At 44.4% G+C, this 18,971-nt stretch overlaps 2 protein-coding genes across 3 annotated transcripts; both read left to right on the forward strand.

The window, feature by feature from the left end:
- Positions 1-1,599: 1,599 nt before the first annotated feature.
- Positions 1,600-8,599, forward strand: LOC311205387 (putative 2-ketogluconate reductase). 2 transcript variants are annotated; one of them, XM_084279789.1, is made up of 7 exons: positions 1,600-1,766; positions 2,163-2,406; positions 4,422-4,806; positions 5,971-6,142; positions 6,860-7,038; positions 7,765-7,861; positions 8,249-8,599. In XM_084279789.1, exons 2-7 carry the CDS (start codon positions 2,206-2,208, stop codon positions 8,403-8,405), a joined length of 1,191 nt encoding a protein of 396 aa, XP_084135915.1. In that variant the 5' UTR covers positions 1,600-1,766; positions 2,163-2,205; the 3' UTR covers positions 8,406-8,599. The 2 variants fall into 2 exon arrangements, with proteins under 2 accessions (XP_084135915.1, XP_084135916.1); XM_084279790.1 differs by lacking the exon at positions 2,163-2,406.
- A 2,083-nt stretch (positions 8,600-10,682) lies between these two features.
- On the forward strand, positions 10,683-17,029 carry LOC311205409 (putative 2-ketogluconate reductase; the record flags this gene model as incomplete). Its single annotated transcript, XM_084279836.1, has 5 exons — positions 10,683-11,064; positions 13,287-13,458; positions 15,521-15,699; positions 15,836-15,932; positions 16,876-17,029. The coding sequence occupies 5 exons, from the start codon at positions 10,683-10,685 to the stop codon at positions 17,027-17,029; spliced, it is 984 nt and encodes a 327-aa protein (XP_084135962.1).
- Between the last annotated feature and the right edge of the window lie 1,942 nt (positions 17,030-18,971).

Raw genomic sequence — 18,971 nt, forward strand, 5'->3', positions numbered from 1 at the left:
CAGATCTCCAAATCGCTGCTACTGCCCCGCACTACAGCTGATAAAAAAGCCCCCGTGCCCCTGTCGGGTTTGATCGGGGAGGTACTGCAGCAGAGAGCTGCACACATCTCCGGGCTGTGGAAGGTTTTGTCAGTATATTAACCCAGAGAGATTAATGCCTTCAGGCTTGCACTTGTGCCAGCTGTGGCGTGAGTGCTGTATGAAAACACAGGCATTGTTTGAACCAGCTGGACCACAGGTTTGTATCTATCTCCCTGTGTTGCCTTCTGAGGCACCCTGTGCCCAAAATTAACCCTGTCCCAGGGGAGCTGCGCTGCCCAGCCCCTGGCAGTAGCCGCACTTTGGTGACATTATGCTCTCTCACCTCCGCAATCAAAGTGCCAGTGCTAGAACATGAAACGTAGTAATTCACTTAGCACAGCTCAGTGTAACTGTTGAGCAGGTATCCTTTATCACATCGCTCCTCCCAAGGCACAGCAAGCTGTAGTTTATGTACAAGCATTGCATACACGTTTAAGACATTTCTGGGAAATCTAATACATATTCATAGCTACTCCAGGAATTGGGGGTCCCACCTTCTTTCTTCCTTATATAGTATTTCTGCCTCTCAACTAATCTGAGTCGAGGGGTGCACTTCCTCATCCGTGTCTTACTCAGGTGTCACAGCTTCATCCCATCATACTCCCCAGTTCATTAAAGTTCACGGTTGGTCTGATCTCCACACGCGTATCCATTCACAGTGACAAAGTTTCCCTCCTCAAGGCCCTTCTTTTGCTAAGCTAAAGGTCCTTACCCATGGTTTTCCTATTAGTAAGTTAACCTAATGACGTACTGTTTGGGGGTCAGACTGGATGATCTCTTGAGGTCCCTTCCAACCCCTACAATTCCATGAATCTGTGATAATGCTATCAGTTTAAGCTACATCTTCCTCAAGGATGTGCTGCTTGCTCAGTGCTCTTGTTACATTCTAGCTACAGCTGGCTTCACAGAGGTCTTTTTCTTAACCCTTTGCATCCCTTCAGACACACGGGGCACGTGTTTTGGTTGAAGTGACCAGCAGCAGAACCGGGATGTTTCAGCAACAGGTTTCAGAATCAAGCTGGCTGGTGAGGAAGGGCATCTCACGCCAGTCTTGGCTTCCTGGAAGGCATATAGGTCATTTTAAACGCTGCACCCACTTAAAAGGCGGGTTTGCAGCAGGCAGGGAGAAAATAAAAAGTCGATAGAAGCTTGAGCGAGGGCTGCGGGGCACAGTCCTGGAGCGGCAGCGTGAGCCTGTACCGAATTGCTTCGCCCCTGAGTTGTGGAGCTCTCCAAAACCCACCAAAGTCCGCGTTTCGCTGCGTCTCCCTCCCGGCAAAGCCAGCGCCGGGAGCGTGAGGGCAGAGGAGGTCAGGCAGCCCCCGCTCCAGCCGACAGCGCTCGGCCTCCAGCCGTCCCCGCTGAGACGGGCGAGGACGCCCCTCCCGGCGGGCTGCGGCCGGGCCGCGCCGGAGCTCTCCCGGAAGCGCTGGGACACGTTACGCCCTCAGCAGAGGCGACTGAGAGGGCGGCAGCTCGGCGGGTGTCACGGCCCCCCCGCCGGCGGTGGAGCTGGGCGCAGGCAGGACCGGGGGCAGCTGTGCCGGGCCTGGGGCCGGGAGCGGCCGTGCCGAGCCGGGAGCCCCGCGCTGCCGGCTCCTCCAGCTGCGGTAGGATCGAGCTGGGAAGGGGAGCCCGTCGGAAGGAAACCAGCGCTGTTTGGCTCTGGGGTTGTTCCTCCTCAGGTAATTCCTTTTCTTGGACAGGGGAGTGAGCGGGGGGCACTTACTGTGCGGCCGGATCCAGAGCCACACAGCAGCACCAGTCAGCGGGCCTGCAAGTCGGTAGGTGGGTCGAGCTCCGCAGAAGGAACAGGGGCAGCTCTGGTTGGCACTGGAGTTGGCGTTAAAATGTAGTCCTTTCTATTTGCCCACTTGTCTCAGCCTGAATCATATCTCCCAAGGTTTTCTCTGCAGTGCGAGGGCCAGTACACAGTACACGTCCATTATATCACTACGTTACACTTGGTTATAGGTGCATACATACATGAAACCGGGTAATCGTATATCAATGGAGAACGTGAGGAGAAAGAGCTTAAAAAGATTGAAAAAATGAAATGAAAATCGTTATGTCCTTAACAGGTGTTACATTGAGCACACTGGACAAGACATCTGATACCTGAATATGTTCAGGAGCACAGCAGTCAGTCTGTTAAAACAGCTTCCCCTGATGTCTGGCCAGTCCAATCTGGTTTATAAATTTATTCACCCAGCTATCGCTTCTCATGGGCATCGCTGTCACAGGAGAAGTGTGGATTACAGACACAGGCACGAGACATGCCCAGGTAGTACTGGAGGACAAACAATGAGTGCTTCTCACACAAAGGTTGGTATTTGGAGAGCCCCCTTCCCTCTGCAAGGTTCCTTGAAGGGTTTTTAGTTTACTGCTGTCAATATACTATTTTAAGGTTATACCTTGTACTAGCAGAACCCCAGTTCTTGGACAGAGCTGCAATCAATTAATGATTCATGTCCACGTCAAGCATGGGTGAAAATGTGGCCTCAGCATGTCCACACCAATGAAAAGACTAGTTACATGTGACTAGCCTGTTCTGGTGTACCAGATGCTGAACTGGGTCTCAGAGTACTGCGCTGTGGTTTCCTCATGGATCACCTTTCTCCTTATGCAGTTTAGGAAGTGCTTCTAAAAATGAATGTGGGTCTGCCCTCCATTGCAGTGTAGGAGGAAGAGGTATAATACAATGCTGCCTTACCAGCATCTGCCAGTCATTGATAATACCTGGCACCCAGTTTTCTGTTACTTAACAGCACAGGATTTAGCTGCCATCAGTCTGAGCAAGCTGCTGCAGCAGCATAAGGCTGTGATCATGAGGAAGCTGGACAATGCTGTCACATTAGGACACCAAATTCTTGTCTTTTATTGTATGCATCATTCATTCCAGGGAGCTAATCTACTTTATCCTTCTAAGGTCACGTTGTGTGATACCCTGAGAAATTTGGAGGCTACAGCTGGGAAATTTGCACAATTTTCAGAATCATATGGGTCTGTCAGGGTTCAAAATACTTAAGTTGGCAAGAAAGAGATTAGATATATTTAAATATCACACTATGCACCTTATTGCTTTATTTGCTGCTGTTTAGAACGGGTCAGTGTTATCAGAGACACTCTTTGTGGTGAACTGCAGGCCTCTCCTCCTAACATGGAGGCCCCTTTCTAGCCCATGTACAGCAACAGGCTGGAACTGAGGCAGAGATGCAGGTTTGAATTCTGGTTACTTGCTGAAGAGAGGACAGAAGAAGCGGGAGATTTCTGCCCAGCACTGTGTGCCCAGAATAAATCATCATACTGCTGTGGAAAAATGTTATGATCCAGTTAGCACAATGTCAGGTTTCCTGGACCTAAGAGTAGGACACAGTATGGAACAGGGACCTAGTGGGGCGCAGCGAACAGTATTGTAGGAAATTAGACAAGGCTGTTGTTAAGACATGCAGCAAATCTTCAGCTGCCATTTTTGTCAATAAGGGCTGCCCCTAATTAGGCAGTGCCTATCTGTGGAGCCCCTATCTTATTGTAGGATACATTGCATTTGCATGAGTGTTGCAGAGAGTTCTGGGCTCAAAACTGTCCAGGTGGTGGAAAAGGACTATGTGAGTGTGACTTACAGGATCACCTCTAGTGCTCTTCCCTACTGGTTTGTCAGACAGGCATGGGTGCACTAAACTTTGCAGGAAGGAGGTAAGTTCAGGTACAGATCTGGATGTTTAAAACACCGGAGACAAACAGTGCAGCATCTATCCATGGATGGCACTTCATCACACAAATTTGTTAGACCTAGACCGTTCCTGATAGATGTTTGTCAGACCCATCTGAGCCCCGGTGCCTCCTCATGCTACCTGTGGCTTCACCAATCACGATCAATGGGCAAGAAACTTTGAGGAACTTTCTAGTAGCCCTGTTTCATACTACTGCTAATAGAAATTAATCTGGGGGGTTGGACCCGATGATCTCTGGAGGTCCCATCCAACCCCTATGATTCTATGATAAAGTTGAGAAACTATCAGGTTTGTATGAAATTGATATTGATTCAGGACTGAAATGAAACTATTTGAGAAGAACACCTTGTGGATCTGGATTTAGGTCTGAGGGAGTGGATATTCCTTGGTGTTACAGTCTAAATCAGCACTTAGTAAAAATACTGGAAGTTGTCTAATGTACCGTGCTAGTACCAAATGACTGTGGCTTTATTATGTGCTATTAAAAGCAGTGTTGAGTTCCATCAGTTTCCTGTTTTACAGATGTGAATTTAAATGATGGCTACAGCATCACTCCTTTAAGGGTGTTCTGAGCAAAGGAGTGTTTCTTGTATTCCCATGATGCAGGTCATGGCAGAAGAGGAGTTGCCGGGCGTTTTGATTCTGGATATAGGAGGAACTCATGGTGTGCTGGAATACCTTGCATCACTTTTGAAGAAACACTTTCACCTTGTTACCATGAAGGAGTTTCTTGAAAACAAAAAAGAAATGAGCAAAAAAATCCAGTCTATTTTCGTGTTTGAGGGCAGGCCAGCTATTGACCGGGAGCTTCTTGAAAGCCTGCCTAATTTAAAGGTGATTGGAAACTCTGGGGTTGGAGTTGATCACTTAGACTTGAAAATGATTTCTAACTTTGGTGTAAAAGTGACCAACACCCCACACGCCGTGGCAGACTCAACAGCAGACTTGGGAATGGCCTTGATGCTGGCCTCTGCCAGAAGACTAGTGGAAGGTAATGTTTTAAATTTTCCTGGATCATAGCTACTTCTTTGGCACTTTTACTGTGAAACAGGTGATCTGTCTGAATCAACATTTGGGATGCTTTTGTGGGGAAAAAAAATTCTGAGGACTCCATTTTCAGAGGCCTTTGCTTTTCCTGGGTTCTTTTAAAAGCAATGGTAACAAGGGTAAGGCCTCTGGCTAAATTATGCACTTTAGAGTCACTTGTGATATCCTGTTTGGAACAATATCTGGGCCCTAATTCTCCTCTGACTATTCACTGAGTGGATTGTTTATAGCTGTAAAACCTGAATGCAAAATGCATCCAAATGAAATGGTACCACTTCTCTGTTTGCATTTGGAACAAGCGTTAGGAGCTACAGGAAGACACAAAGCATTGGTGGCTGTGTCCCCATCTCTGGAGCAATAACTAGTAAAAATGTTAGGCTTTTTCCTGCTGCAGCTTGTCTAAACCAGTGACTTGTATTTCCAGAAGACCATCAGCGTTACTATTGAAATAGCTGATAATCCTTTTGACAAAGTTATATCCAAACTGTACCACCACCATTAGTTTGTGTCCTTAAAAGCAGGTCCTTTCCCCACATGCCCTATCTGTGCAATGCCTTTCAAAGGAAGGAAGGTGTCAGTAGAGACTCACAAGAAGTTGCCTCTGTCTGCAGGGACTGTATCACTGCTGCCTCACCCCTGAGCATGAAATAAACCCTCTTTCCTCATGATGTTTTCTCACAGTTGCATCTTGCTGGACATCAAGGGTTTTTTTTGTGTAAAAGCTTCTAGAAATCCCTGGCTAAGCTGGAATTCACAGCTTTCACCTCCATTCACAGCAGTGGGGCTGCTTTGGATTGTGATCCAGGAGAGAAATGATGACATTTACCCCAGATAAATAAAAAAATGAATAATAAGACAATGCTTGCAGGATAATAAGTGTTACAGAAACTATTTTTGTAACTTCCAAGAGTACCCACCAGGAGCCCCCCCCCCCCCGCCATGCTGCTGGCTCCAGCCCTGGCTGCAGGGGATGGAACCATCCAGGCCCTTCTGTAACTGGTCAAAATTAGCAAGGAGCCCCACCATTGTCATGGTGAGAAACTTCACCTTTCCCTCAAACCTGTGTTTATGGTGGGTTTGTACTCATTTAGCATGCATTTATATTCAGGGTGCCAGATTGCAGTTTCTCCAGGCACAAAGTATTTTGATGTTGACTGGCTGGGAGTGGAAGTCACCAGAGCAACACTTGGCATCATCGGCATGGGCAACATCGGGTACAAAGTGGCTGAGAGAGCCAGAGCCTTCAACATGAGGATCCTGTACCATAACAGGCACAAGAGGTAAAAACAACAGTTTTCTGCAGGTAATTAGTCAGGGAGGAGTGACAGAAAACACAGCTCTGCTCTGTGTCTCTGGTCTGCCTAGGCACTTATAAAAGCTGCAGGCAGCACGAGGAGCACCAGCATGCCACCACTTCATCGCTTTGGCTCCCTACTGCTCCTCTTTAGAAGCAGCTCCTCCTTGCCTCCTGCACTTGCTCTGCCCTGGCTAGCTACTAGCAGTTTGGAACAAGGGCTGTGTAACCTTTCTGAAGGGACTTGTCCAAACAAACCAGGCCTCATGCCCTTGTTGTATCCCCTGTCCTGCCAGATTCTTCTTCAGGCTTCTGGCAGCATCCCTGACCCACTCAGCCAGACACCCCTCTTAGCCCAGACATCACACCAGCACCAATGGCAACTTCTCTTAGTTTTACAGCTCCCTTTCTTTCAGACTTCATTCCTTTCCCACCTCAAGTTCTAAATGTCATGTCAGGCAAGGAGATAGATATGGGCATAGATGCAGGAGGCAAAAGTGGGGTCTGGCTGCATCTGCAACCTCCTATACCTTACACTGTATACATGCTTTGCTTTCATATATACATTACTCCTTCAGTGTCCTGCCATTCCTCTTACCTCTTGCTCCCTATAGCCCACATCCTTCCCACCTTCCTTTCACCATCTGTACCTGTCAGTGTCATTTCCTTGGTCAATTTGGGCAGGTGTGTATTTTTCTTTCAGAAGAAAGGAGGAGGAAGAGGCAGTTGGTGCCCACTACTGTGAGAAGATTGAAGACTTGCTGCAGCAATCTGACTTTGTGATGTTGGTTGTGAATCTGACTCCTGAGACTCACAAACTGATTGGGAAAAAGGAGCTGGGGCTGATGAAACCCACAGCTACTCTTATAAATATCAGCCGAGGTGGGACAGTCTAAAAGCACAGTGTGTGGCTCCACAGTTAAGATTGCATCTTGTGTGATTATGTTGCTGTTCCCCCTTCAACCTCAGCCTATGATAACCCTGTATTATTTGAAACCGTGTCTCTTGCCCAGGGCTGCTCTTCATTTCCCACAGCTAGCAGTCCCCAAATGAATGACACAGATTGGATGCTATGTGCTGAAAGGTCCCATGGAATTTAGGGATGCTCAGCAGATGTCTCTTTAGCCTTATCCTAAAGACAACTTCTTTTAGTGGAAATAACTGAAAGAATTTTCATCACCAATGATGAAAGGTGCAAGGGAAATCTTAGAATCACAGAATGCTTTGGGTTGGAAGAGACCTCAAAGCCCATCTGGTTCCAACCCCCCTGCCATGGGCAGGGACACCCTCTAGATCAGGTTGCCCAAAGCCCCATCCAGCCTGGCCTTGAGCACTGCCAGGGGTCGGGCTTCCACAACCTCTCTGGGCAACCTATGCCAGGGCCTCACCACCTTCATAGAAAAGAAATTTTTCCTAATGTCTAATCTAAATCTCCCCACTTTCAACTTGAAGCCATTGCCCCTTGTCCTGTCACTCCACTCCCTGGTGAACAGTCCCTCTCCCACTTCCCTGTAGGACTCCTTGAAGTATTGATAGGCCATAATTAGGTCTCCCCAGAGCCTTCTCTTCTCCAACTCATCACAATAGCAAGATTTCATTTAAATGCAGGTGGAGTTATTGATCAAGATGCATTGCTAGAAGCTCTCCAGAATAAGGTTATTAGGGCTGCTGCTCTGGATGTGACATACCCTGAGCCTCTGCCAAGGTAAAGAAACCTGTTTCAATTATCTGAAATGTTTCAAACTGTGCAAAAGTGTGCTCATAATCTTGATCTCAGTGGGGAGTCTTTCTCACTGTTTAAGGGCAAAACCTCAGCCTGGCTCCCAGAGTCTTAAATAAATGACTACTTACTCACCTTTCCCACATCTGTCAGTACTTTGCCAGCTTGAGGGGCAAAACAATGAGACCAAGAGAGAGGAAGAAGAAATGGGGAAGCAAGCTTCCCACAGCTTTCTGCTGGTTCTGTGCTTGTAGCCCTCTCATCTCAACACATCATTGTTGTTTCCTGAGCTTTGGTTCTTAATAACTAGCATGGGATAGCTGCAAGGTAAATTCCCTGCGTAATATATCCTGTTCTTTCTGTTTCTTGCAGAGATCATCCTTTATTAAAATTAAGCAACATCATCATAACCCCTCACATTGGAACTGCAACAGTCCAAGCTATCCATATGATGGCAGAAGAAGCAATAGCAAATATGCTGGCTGTTCTCAATGGCAAACCCATTCCAAGTGAAGTGTTTCCCAAATGATGTGTGTCAGATGATACCACTGAATCTCACATAAATGAGAAAGCACTAATTCTTACAGTACCACTTTTCAACAACAATAACAAAGCAACCTGTTCCCGCACTGCAAAGCTGTCATCTCATTAGACTTGATCTATACTGGTACTTATAATTCTGAAAAATAAAGTGTAATTAATAAAAGGGATTTGTTTGAAGATTTTAAACCGAGAAGTTACACACTTTTTTATCTTCAGTGCTGTCCTGGTTTCGGTCAGGATGGAGTTAACTTCATTTGTAGCAGCGGATGGAATGCTGTGTGTGAGAGTTAACATGAAAGCCATGCTGATAACACCCTGATGTCAGACAGTCAAGGACTTTCTCAGCTCTTCACATTTCTCTGTTAATGACCCAAACTGGCCAAAGAGGGTATTCCATGCCAATTATGTCCTGCTCAGTATAAAGGGGGGCTGATGGGAGGAGGAGCGGGGCGGCTCCAGGACACGCGGTTTTTGGGGGACGGTTGGGTTCCTGGACGGCTCTGGGTGGCACGGCCTGAGCTGTGGGTTCGGTGAGAAACTGCATTGTGCATCAACAGTTTCATGTATTTTTTGCTCTGAAGTCCTGTTAGCATTGTTATATTTTATCTTTCTGCTATTTTAGTAAACTATCCCTATCCCAACCCACGGGCTTTTAGTTTCTTGGTTTTGGGGTTGTTATTTGCCCCTTCCTTTTCCCTTCACCCAAACCCCTCCCCCTTCTCCCCCTCCTCTTTTCCTTTAAAGAGCAGGCAGCTGCGTGGATCTCGGCTCTCAGCTGGGGTAAAACCACGACAAGTGCCTTATTTCAATGAATGCCTGTGTTCTGTTCCCAGTCATTGCTGCTACAAAATGATACGTAAGTTCACGAAGTAGTTTGTGTAACACCCTCAAATATATTAAAGGTGAACTGAGCATTAATTCCCTGCAGAAACTTGACTGTATCCTGAAACACTTTTCAGCCAATATTGCAATATACTATTTTTATAGCCACACACTGAAGAAAGCAAACTCCTTTGAAATAATCATAGGCCTAAGGTTCGCTGACATAAGAAGAGCTCTGCTTCCTCTACATGTTAAGTACCTTGAAAAAGTACCTTTGATCTTCCTGAGGGAGTCTTTTGAAAATCAAAGGAAATCCCAAGAGATTTAGTTCTTTGATGAAACAACATGGGTGAGGGCGCAGCCTAAAGCAAAATTAGCAATAAATTCTAACTTGCAGGACAGAGCCAAGCCTTTTTCTTACATTATCTTTTCTATGAGCAAGACAGTCAGAAAATTCAGGAAAATGCCACCTTCATAAAATCTGAAGCCTTTCTATTATTATGCAACATCGTCAGGCTTCTTGAAGGGGTCCTAAAATGAATTTTTAGCACAAGAAGTGTAGACATGGAAAAAGTTAGACATTGAGATGCAAATAGTGAAATACTAACAAGAAATCAGCAAGTATTGCTATAGGGGATTCCAAGATCTTCAGTCCTTCAACAACTCTCCTATAATTCCTATAGAAAATTAATGTCAGCAGTAAATAGTCTATTAAAAAAACCCCAACAAAACCAACAAAAACTTCCCAAAACTGTCAATATCATAGGCTGCCTGGGAACCAGTCAGTGATTCCTGAAAAAAAACCCCACATTTTTAATTGAGTGCCTAAGTCCTGCTAGGAAAATGCTTGTCCAAGCATTTATTATTTTGTTAACTTATGACAGTCTCAGGAGACAGCACTGCAGTTAAGAAGTCAGTGGTGTCTCTTCAGGACAGGAGGCTGCAAACACCTCTGCAATGAAGCATTTAAAAATTAACCTGGTAACACAAAGTTCAGGATGAAGCTGTGACGTTTATTTTCACAAACTAGATTTGGTCCAACATTTTTCTGAATTACTTACACACAGTAATTTGTAATTTCAGGGTAGGGAAGGAGATTTGTTGCACCAGACTGTTGATGGTCTGACACTTAAGTAATTAATGAGAAATAAGTGTGTGTTACGAGCCTGGCGGCAGCGATATGGAACTTTACAGACCACGAGGGGCAGAACTTATTCAGACTTGAGTGTGTGTGTGTGTGAGTGTGTGTATAATTGATAACATACTTTTAAAAGCTGCTTTCTTGTCTCACTTTGTTTACCTCTCTATCAAAATACTGGTTGATAAGATCTCTTGTCATAGATGTCATGAAACAAGACATGAAAACTATTGTTTAAAATGTCTGGCAATAATTATATGGATGTCTTCTAAAGACATTGTGTCTTTCTTCTTTGTGCAGATCATGGGAGGAGAAGAGCTACCTGGGCTTTTGGTGTATGAGATTGGTGGCATACATGGGATACTGCATGGCCACGTGGCGTTCCTGAAGAAACATTTCTACCTCATCACCATGAAGGAATTTCTTGAAAACAAAAAGGATATGAGAAAAAAGGTCCAGGCAATCTATTTGTGGTGGCACAAACCAGTCATTGACCAAGAGCTCCTCCAGAGCCTGCCAAACTTGAAAGTGATTGCAAATTCAGGAGTAGGGATGGATCACCTGGATCTGAAACTTGTAGCCAGCTTTGGTGTGAAGATGGCTAATGCTCGATGTGCTGTTTCCAGCAGCACAGCAGATACTGGGATGGGTTTGCTGCTGGCATCTGCTAGAAGACTAGTGGAAGGTAATATCTCAAGTCTTTTGTGGCTTCTACAAATCACACAAGATTTACCTACCATTACCTTTTCATAGAGTTATCTGTAATGCACTTATTTTCACATGAAATGTGAAAATGTAAATATGTTGGATTGGCAAATAGAATAATCAATATTTTAATATATTTAATATATCATAAATATATCTAAATCATTACATTATACACAAACATACATAACATTTATTTCAACCAGGTATAAATAAAATCATACAAGTTTATTTTTCACAGGTCACCAGCCTGGGTTGAAGATACTTGAGCAGAATCTAATCACATTCAATTCAAATGCAGTTTATTGCTTTATGGACTGAGCAGTCTTAGAAGCTGGAATTTTAGTTTTGGAATAAATATGGCTGTAGAGTTAATTTACAGTTTCAGTTGAACAGCAGACTGAAGTGTGCTTCCTACATATGAAGCCTCTGATTTTTGTTGCCTTCTTTGGCAGTGTATTTTCAATGATTATGACATTTTCCTGACCTAAGACTTGCTTCTTGATGTAATAACATTACAGTGCTATTGACCAAAAGCAAAGGATGCCAAAGATCAGATGATCGCCACAATCACAGGCTAGCAGAAGAAATTAGAGTGTGGGAGGCAACAGTGGAACAGAACAACAAGGCTATATGCTAAAAGCTAGTGCTGGCAGAGGCAAGGGCATATTGTCAGAGACTGAAATGGATTGGTGCAGAATTAGGGAATTTAAGGAGCATTAGAAAGTAGCAAGGCAGCCTGCTCCAGTTTCTGCCAGTGGCATCTGTTCTAGTTTGTTCTATAATTTTTTTTTGTGACTTCCCCAAATAGACCTACCCTTGGCCTGGTTAGGATGCCTTCTGCTTCAGGAAAAGATCCACCAGATGTATCCTATTAAATGTGTCTGCATTTTTTGCCTGAACCTGTTTCTACCTCACAAGGAGACAGGTTAAAAGTGAAAATAATTTCTGGTTGCCATCTACATAAACTATCCCTGGTGGGGTTTCTGATAGCTCTGCTTTGGCAAGATTGATTGAGATTTACTCTGAGGTACATTTGGATACTTCCACAATATTCTTCTTATGGTTTGGAAGAACTGGCAATATCAGAACACTGCAATACAGAAGCCTGTAACCTTGCTAGCAGACTCATAAATGCTGTTTCTGTGCATGTAAGTGCATTTGCTGTGTTGTAGAACCAAAATTTTGCAGTTTTAACGGATAATTATGGAAATTACCAAGGAGTGATTATAATTGAAGTCACACTTTCCTTTCCAAGGAGAGTGCCACAGGTGAGCAGGAAAGCTGTTTTTATTCTAAGTAGTGAAACCCACATCTGGTGTTATTCTCTACATGATGTTTTCAAAGTCTGCAGTGTTCCTGGCAATAATTATGTTGATTGCTTTATGCAGAACAGGGCGATATTTTTGTGAGTCTAAAGCAGTAAAAGGATTTTTAGGGGAGATTTCATCAAAAGCCTTTTTGTAGTATGGTGAGAATAAATGGAAGCGTGACATGCATGTGGCAGGAAAGACTGTGTCTGGTTTTGGAGTCCCCAACATACGAACGACATGAAAATGTTGGAACAGGCCCAGTGGAGGGCCACAAAGATGGTCAGAGGGCTGGAGCACCTCTCCTGTGAAGACAGGCTGAGAGAGTTGGGGCTGTTGAGCCTGGAGAAGGGAAGGTTCCAGGGAGACCTTATAGTGGCCTTCCAGTACCTGAAGAGGGCCTACAAGAAAGCTGGGGAGGGACTTTTTACAGGTGCATAGAGTGATAGGACAAGGGGAAATGGTTTTAAATTGGAAGGGGGTAGATTTAGATTGTATATTAGGAAGAAATTCTTCACTATGAGGGTGTTGAGGCACTGGAACTGATTGCCCAGGGAGGTGGTGGAAGCCCCATCCCTGGCAGTGTCCAAGGCCAGGCTGGATGGGGCCTTGAGCAGCCTGGTCTAGTGAGAGGTGTCCTTGCCCCTGGCAGGGGGATTGGAACTTGATGTTCTTTAAGGTCCCTTCCAACCCAAAGCATTCTATGATTCTGTGATTCTATGGTATGTTGGGGAGTCACCTGGGACATTATAAAAACTATTGCTATTTAAAGTTGTGTGTTTGTAACCATTAAAAGTGTGCTATAGTAGCACAAGGAACCCAGACTCTTTTGCCTTGTTCCTCTTTGTTGGGCTCTATTCATTTCTTATATTGGAATGTTTTTTTCTTGCAGTGTACCACATTGCAGTTTCTTCAAGTATACAGTACTGTGAGGCCAATTTTCTGGGAGTGGAAGTTACTGGAGCTACTCTGGGGATCATTGGCATGGGCAGCATTGGGTATAAGATTGCTCTGAGAGCCAAAGCGTTTGAAATGAACATTTTGTACCACAACAGGAGGAGAAGGTAAAGATATGTCCTGGTGCTAATTACAGCAGAACCCCCATTTTAGATACCATTTCCTTTTCAAGGAATTATGTCAGGCATATAGCAAGAAATGAGGGAGTACAGACAAGATTAAACAAAAAAACCCAATCAGCCAAAAAAAAAAGAGTTGCCTCAAATCAGCCTTGTAAGGAATTACCTGGTGATTAGACACTTGGAAACTTAATTTAAGTTTTATGTTAGAAATTATAAAGTTTCTTGCAGATGTGAACAGAAAAAGGAAAATCAAGCTTATACCTTTTTTATTCTTATCATATCTTACTACAAGGACACATAATTCTGCCTTTTGTTTATTTTTTTCCTCATGTTTAGTAGTTGAGGAGAGATCTCGTTGAAGCTCTGAATTTCAAACTGGAGACCTAGGAAACATACACTTAGCACAATATGAAAGCTCATTAACTCGAGTGAGCTGTTCTTGAGAAAACCTTGTTTCTCTTCAAACCAGTTAGGAATTTTGCCAAGTATTTACATGGACCTCACCTTCTATTTCTAGCCCCTCCTAACTTGGGTATATGGGAATCCAGACCTTGTTAGAGGGTTAGCACAAGGGCTCTTCAATGTAAAGATGAACAAAGATGCCCATGTAGAACTCAGAGCCTTTGCAATCAGGCAAGATGCAGCCAACAAGCAGAACAAATGTTTACTGCTAAAACCATGATCTACCCTGAGACAAACTTTACTCCTCCCTCACTGAAAGAAGAAGCTGCAGTGCTAGTACATGTGGCTGTCAGTGATTTTCTCCATATTCAGACTGCAAAAGGAGGGTTACTGCTCTAGCTAGCCCCAACCAAATCACAAGGGTGGATGAAGCCAGAAATTTCTAGCCTTGCTTGTCCACCCTGTTAATTCAGAAATTATAAAAATGGCTGAGCAAACTCACATTTTAAAAGTAATAGTAAACATACTCCTTAAGATCTTTCAGAATTTCTTCATAAACCATAAAAAAGCCACTTCTTTTTCTCCTGCAGACCATCCCTAACTCCCCCTGGTTAATATATTTCAGTCTTTAAAATAATGTTTATGTAAGAGTGCTGTGATGAGTAAACAATGCGCAGTGCACTAGAAATTAAAAATCTGCTTATTTTAAAGTACATTGATGCTTCAAGCTTATGGGCTGAAGCAAGATGAACCTTGGATGCTGCAAAACAGTCTGTAGTTCCAATTTACCTGCCTAATTTCTGGTTGTTGACCTGGACACTGAAGGAAAACAATGGAATGCATGCTTTAGGAGACACATGGTCCAAAGGTAAACTGAAGTAATTTTCTTTGTGTGACTTCTTTCTTTATTTTTAGATTAGGGAGGAGATAATTCAGAGCCTTCTCTTGCAATTGGGCACAGGAGATGGTACAAACACACACAATCTCCTGTCATTGCTTCTTCTGTTCCCAAAGTTCAGGCAGATACATATAAAAAGAACAGGATAAAGGGCAGGTATTCTTTTTTATTGCAAAAAGTTCAACTAAATATCTCTCTCTGCTTCAGTAACTTTTGTGTTGAACGCTATTTTGTGACAGTCCTGGGGCAGCCAGGAGCCTGCCAAAGAGCTGCTTTGCTGATTCCACTTACCAGGAAATGACAGGCTCACAGAGGAGGATGCCAACAGGATGAGGACCACCAGCATGGTCACAGCTTAGGCAGATGAGCTCTGGTGAATACCACTACACTGGTTTGAGCGACTCCTGCATCCTGTGAGGTGCACCTTCCCCTCAGGGGATCCTGGAGAATGGGCCATGTGCTGCCATCTGTTCCAGTGCGTAACTTTAGCTACTTGCAGACTTTAAAAGAAGCTCCCGGACCCTGCACTGCAGTGGCTGGAGGCAGACATGCAATCCATCCCCTGTAGTAGAGCTTCAAGCCTTCCAGAAGTGTCTAAAGAGACAGCTAAGACTAAATTCACCTGTTTGCTACATAAGTGTGATGACCAGATACTTTAAATTGTATACCAGTGACATCATCGACGACAATATTTTCATGCCTGATGTCCTGAAATGCAGTGTGATCCTTTTTTTTTCCCCCCACCAGGAAAGAGCAAGAGGAGCGAGCTGTCGGCGCCACTTACTGTGAAAAGATAGACAGCTTGCTCCAGCAGGCAGATTTTGTGATGGTGGTGGTGAGCCTGACGCCTCAGACACGCAATCTGATCGGGAAAAGAGAGATGGAGCTGATGAAACCCACCGCTACCCTCATTAACATCAGCCGAGGTACCATCCAGAACCCTTGACTGGCCCGAGGAGAAAGTGTCAGACAGCTCCTGTTGTGTTACACCCTCCTATTCTCTTTTCACTCTCAGATTGTTACCTGCAAATGGCACTCAGAGACACTCTTATTCCAAATCAGGTGCAGTAGTCGACCAAGAAGCACTGGTGGCAGCTCTGCAGACTGGTGTTATCAGGGCCGCAGCTTTGGATGTCACCTACCCGGAACCACTGCCCAGGTTGCCATCTCTACTTATTTCTCAGAAACATGCATATTTCATGCACATTCTACTTATTTCTCAGAAACATACTCAGATGGATGCCTCCTGCAGCAGGCAGGGATTTGGCAGAGGCTGCCCTGCCCACCCGTGGGGTGTAGGTTTGTGTACAAGTGCCATGAATATGGAAGGGATGCAGCCCAGATGTTGGGTCTGATAACAGGCCAAAGGGAAGCCTGGGTACTTAGGGAGCATTAACCCTGCTCCATACAATCACCTTGTGAAGCCGCAGAGGTGCTGCCTTTACAAACTGCTTTATCTGAAGTGCAACTTGCCCGGAAGCTGCCTAAGCCATCCCTTCTTAGATGTGCTGCATTGCCCCCAGGCTTCTCCCCAAACAGGCTTGTTTCCCCTATACCAGGCTGAAGTAGTGCAGATCTCTTGGTCCCAGAGACTACTTCCCTGCTGTAAAAAGACACCTCGGCTAGAATGGTGCCTCATGGGGTTAACTCTGCTGGACACGGTTTTCAGTTTTTCAGTTTGGATTTTGGTTTTTCGTTTCGTGTTTTGTTTTTAGTGGTTTGGCTTGTGGAGTTTGGTGCTGTGATGTCTGTACGCCAGGACATCGCTGTCAGTGAGCCCTGTAACTACAGCTCAGGCCATTGTGTAGTGTTAATGTGTCAGGAGAGCTTAATCCTCTCTTCTGACATAGTTGAAATTGCTGCCTAATAGCAAAAGTCTTTTGGGACAAAATAACACAGCATAAAACCTTAACACATCCCTTTAATGTCCAAAAATTATTTGAACATAGGTGATCAGGTTCTTTTGGATGTAAGTGGGACTTGCAGAGTTTTATTAAATGAATTTTATATTTAAAGACAGCACAAAAGCCAAAGTGAGACTGCTCTTTATTTGGATGAACAACGGTAGGTAACTTAACTATCTCTTTTTTCCTCTCTTCCAGAGATCATGCATTGTTAAAATTAAAGAACGTCATTATAACCCCTCACCTGGGCATTAAAACAGACAAGGCCACCTACATGATAACAGAGGAAGCAGTTGAAAACATACTAGCAGCTCTTAATGGTCTCCCCGTGCCCAACGAGGTGCTTCCCTAGCTGATGTGCAAAAGGACATCGCAGCTCTCGTTTTATTCTTCTCTTCTGCCCCCATCAGCTGTCAAGGTTTTTATTCTTATTAAGAGAAACCTATTCCAAGGGGTCACCAAAAGTTCTGGCTTGGTCTCACATGTAATTTAAAACAGCTTGTACCTTTTAATTTCCTTGCAATTTGGAGGAATGCATTACTTTTCACTTCCAACCATAGATAGAGGATTTGCTTGCAGTTTTACTTCTACTTTTGCAGATATTTCAAGAATCTGGGCTGATTAATTACAGAAGTGCTCCCTGGCTTAGGAAGACAGGGTGCTAGAAAACAGGATACCTGTCAGTATACCATTGGAGTGATGGGTTGACTCACAAATAATGCCTAACAACTTGGCATTCCAGAAACTGGAAATCATCACTTAAAGACAGCTTCCCAAAACGTTTTCAGGAAGCGCCTACCTCTCCTTTCAAATGACATTGCTGTCCTGGGTTCTGCTAGGAGAGAGTTAATTTTCTGTCTAGCAGCAGATGGAATGCCGTGTTTGGGAGTTAGGATGAGAGCAGTGCTGGTGACACACTGATGTTTCTAGTTGTTGCCAAGCAGTCAGGGACTTGTCAGCTTTTCATGCTGCCCTGCTAAGGGGAAGGGGGAGAAGGGGGTACCCCCAGGAAGCTGGGAAAGGACACAGCCAGGACAGCTGACCCAAACTGGCCAAAGAGGATATGCCATACCATATGACATCATGCTCAGCATAAAGGGGGGCTGGTGGGGTTGGGGTGCATGGGTCCAGGACACATGATTTGGGAAGGGTCTGTTTTCAGGATGACTCTGAGCTGTACGGCCTGAGATGTGCAGTGTGGTGAGAAACTGCATCGTGTGTCACCAGTTCTGTGTATTCCGTTGTAAGTCCCGTTGCTGTTATTTCCCCCTCTCTGTACTGTCACATTAAACAGTCCTTATCCCAAGCCATGAGGTTTGTCTCCCCATTCTCCTCCCTGTCCCGCTTTGGGAGAGGGAAGGGGGGACACACAGTGTGAGCAGCTGGGGTGCTCAGCTCCTGGTGGGGGCTAAACCACAATTGCAAAAAAATGGCCTTTTGCTTTCTCCCTTTCCTTAATCTACAAATATTTACATTGAATAGTATCAAATAAACTGACATACAGCTAAGGAAACCTCCCTGTGTTTACGGGATGCTGTTTCCCATCTCTCTTGTTCTACTTAGATTGTGCTTGGAGAACTCAATACATCCAATTCTATGGTTGCTAAAAATGGATCAAAAAACTCAGTGGCCACATGATCCAGCACAGTTCACTCTGGTTGATTTAGAGTTGTCTGAAACATTTTGATGTACTGTTTAGTACATGATCTGGAATAAAGTGCCTCTCCAGTAGTCTCCTGGGGAAGATGGCCTTATCTATGGCAAGCAGATGGGTTAGTGATAACACTTCAGGATGGTTTAGAGTCAGTGAAAACAAACACATCTCTTGGTTTGGTTTTGCCTGAAACAACAAACTCCTTCAAATTTGTTGATTTGACCCAGAAAGGGAAAACCTACCATGTTGTCCCTCCGAAGTTTTGGGGGGTTTTACCTTCACTGTGAAACTGTGGTAGACCTCCTTCCTCTGTGCATGGTGAGAATGTGTCTTTGAGAGGGGCTTTCCACAATTGCCCTTTGATCTGCTCACAGGTATTGTAACTGAGGACTAAGTTAAAAGATCACCCATTATGTCTTACCAGGAAACTTGGAAGCAGTTATGTGGAACAGGGAATGTATAAACATTTTAGGGTTTGTTGCTTTTTTTTTTTTTGAATAAGAAGAAAATTAAAGTAGACTTAGCTAAGAATTCAGTTAATATGCTGAAACTCTGTCTTGCTAGTTAATGAATTTTTGCTTTAAAGTTTAGCTGTCTGAACTTGAAATCCACATAAGCAAATGATACTCAAAAATCATCA

Source organism: Gallinula chloropus, assembly GCF_964237585.1.
Source record: "Gallinula chloropus genome assembly, chromosome: 2".
Lineage (NCBI taxonomy): Eukaryota > Metazoa > Chordata > Aves > Gruiformes > Rallidae > Gallinula > Gallinula chloropus.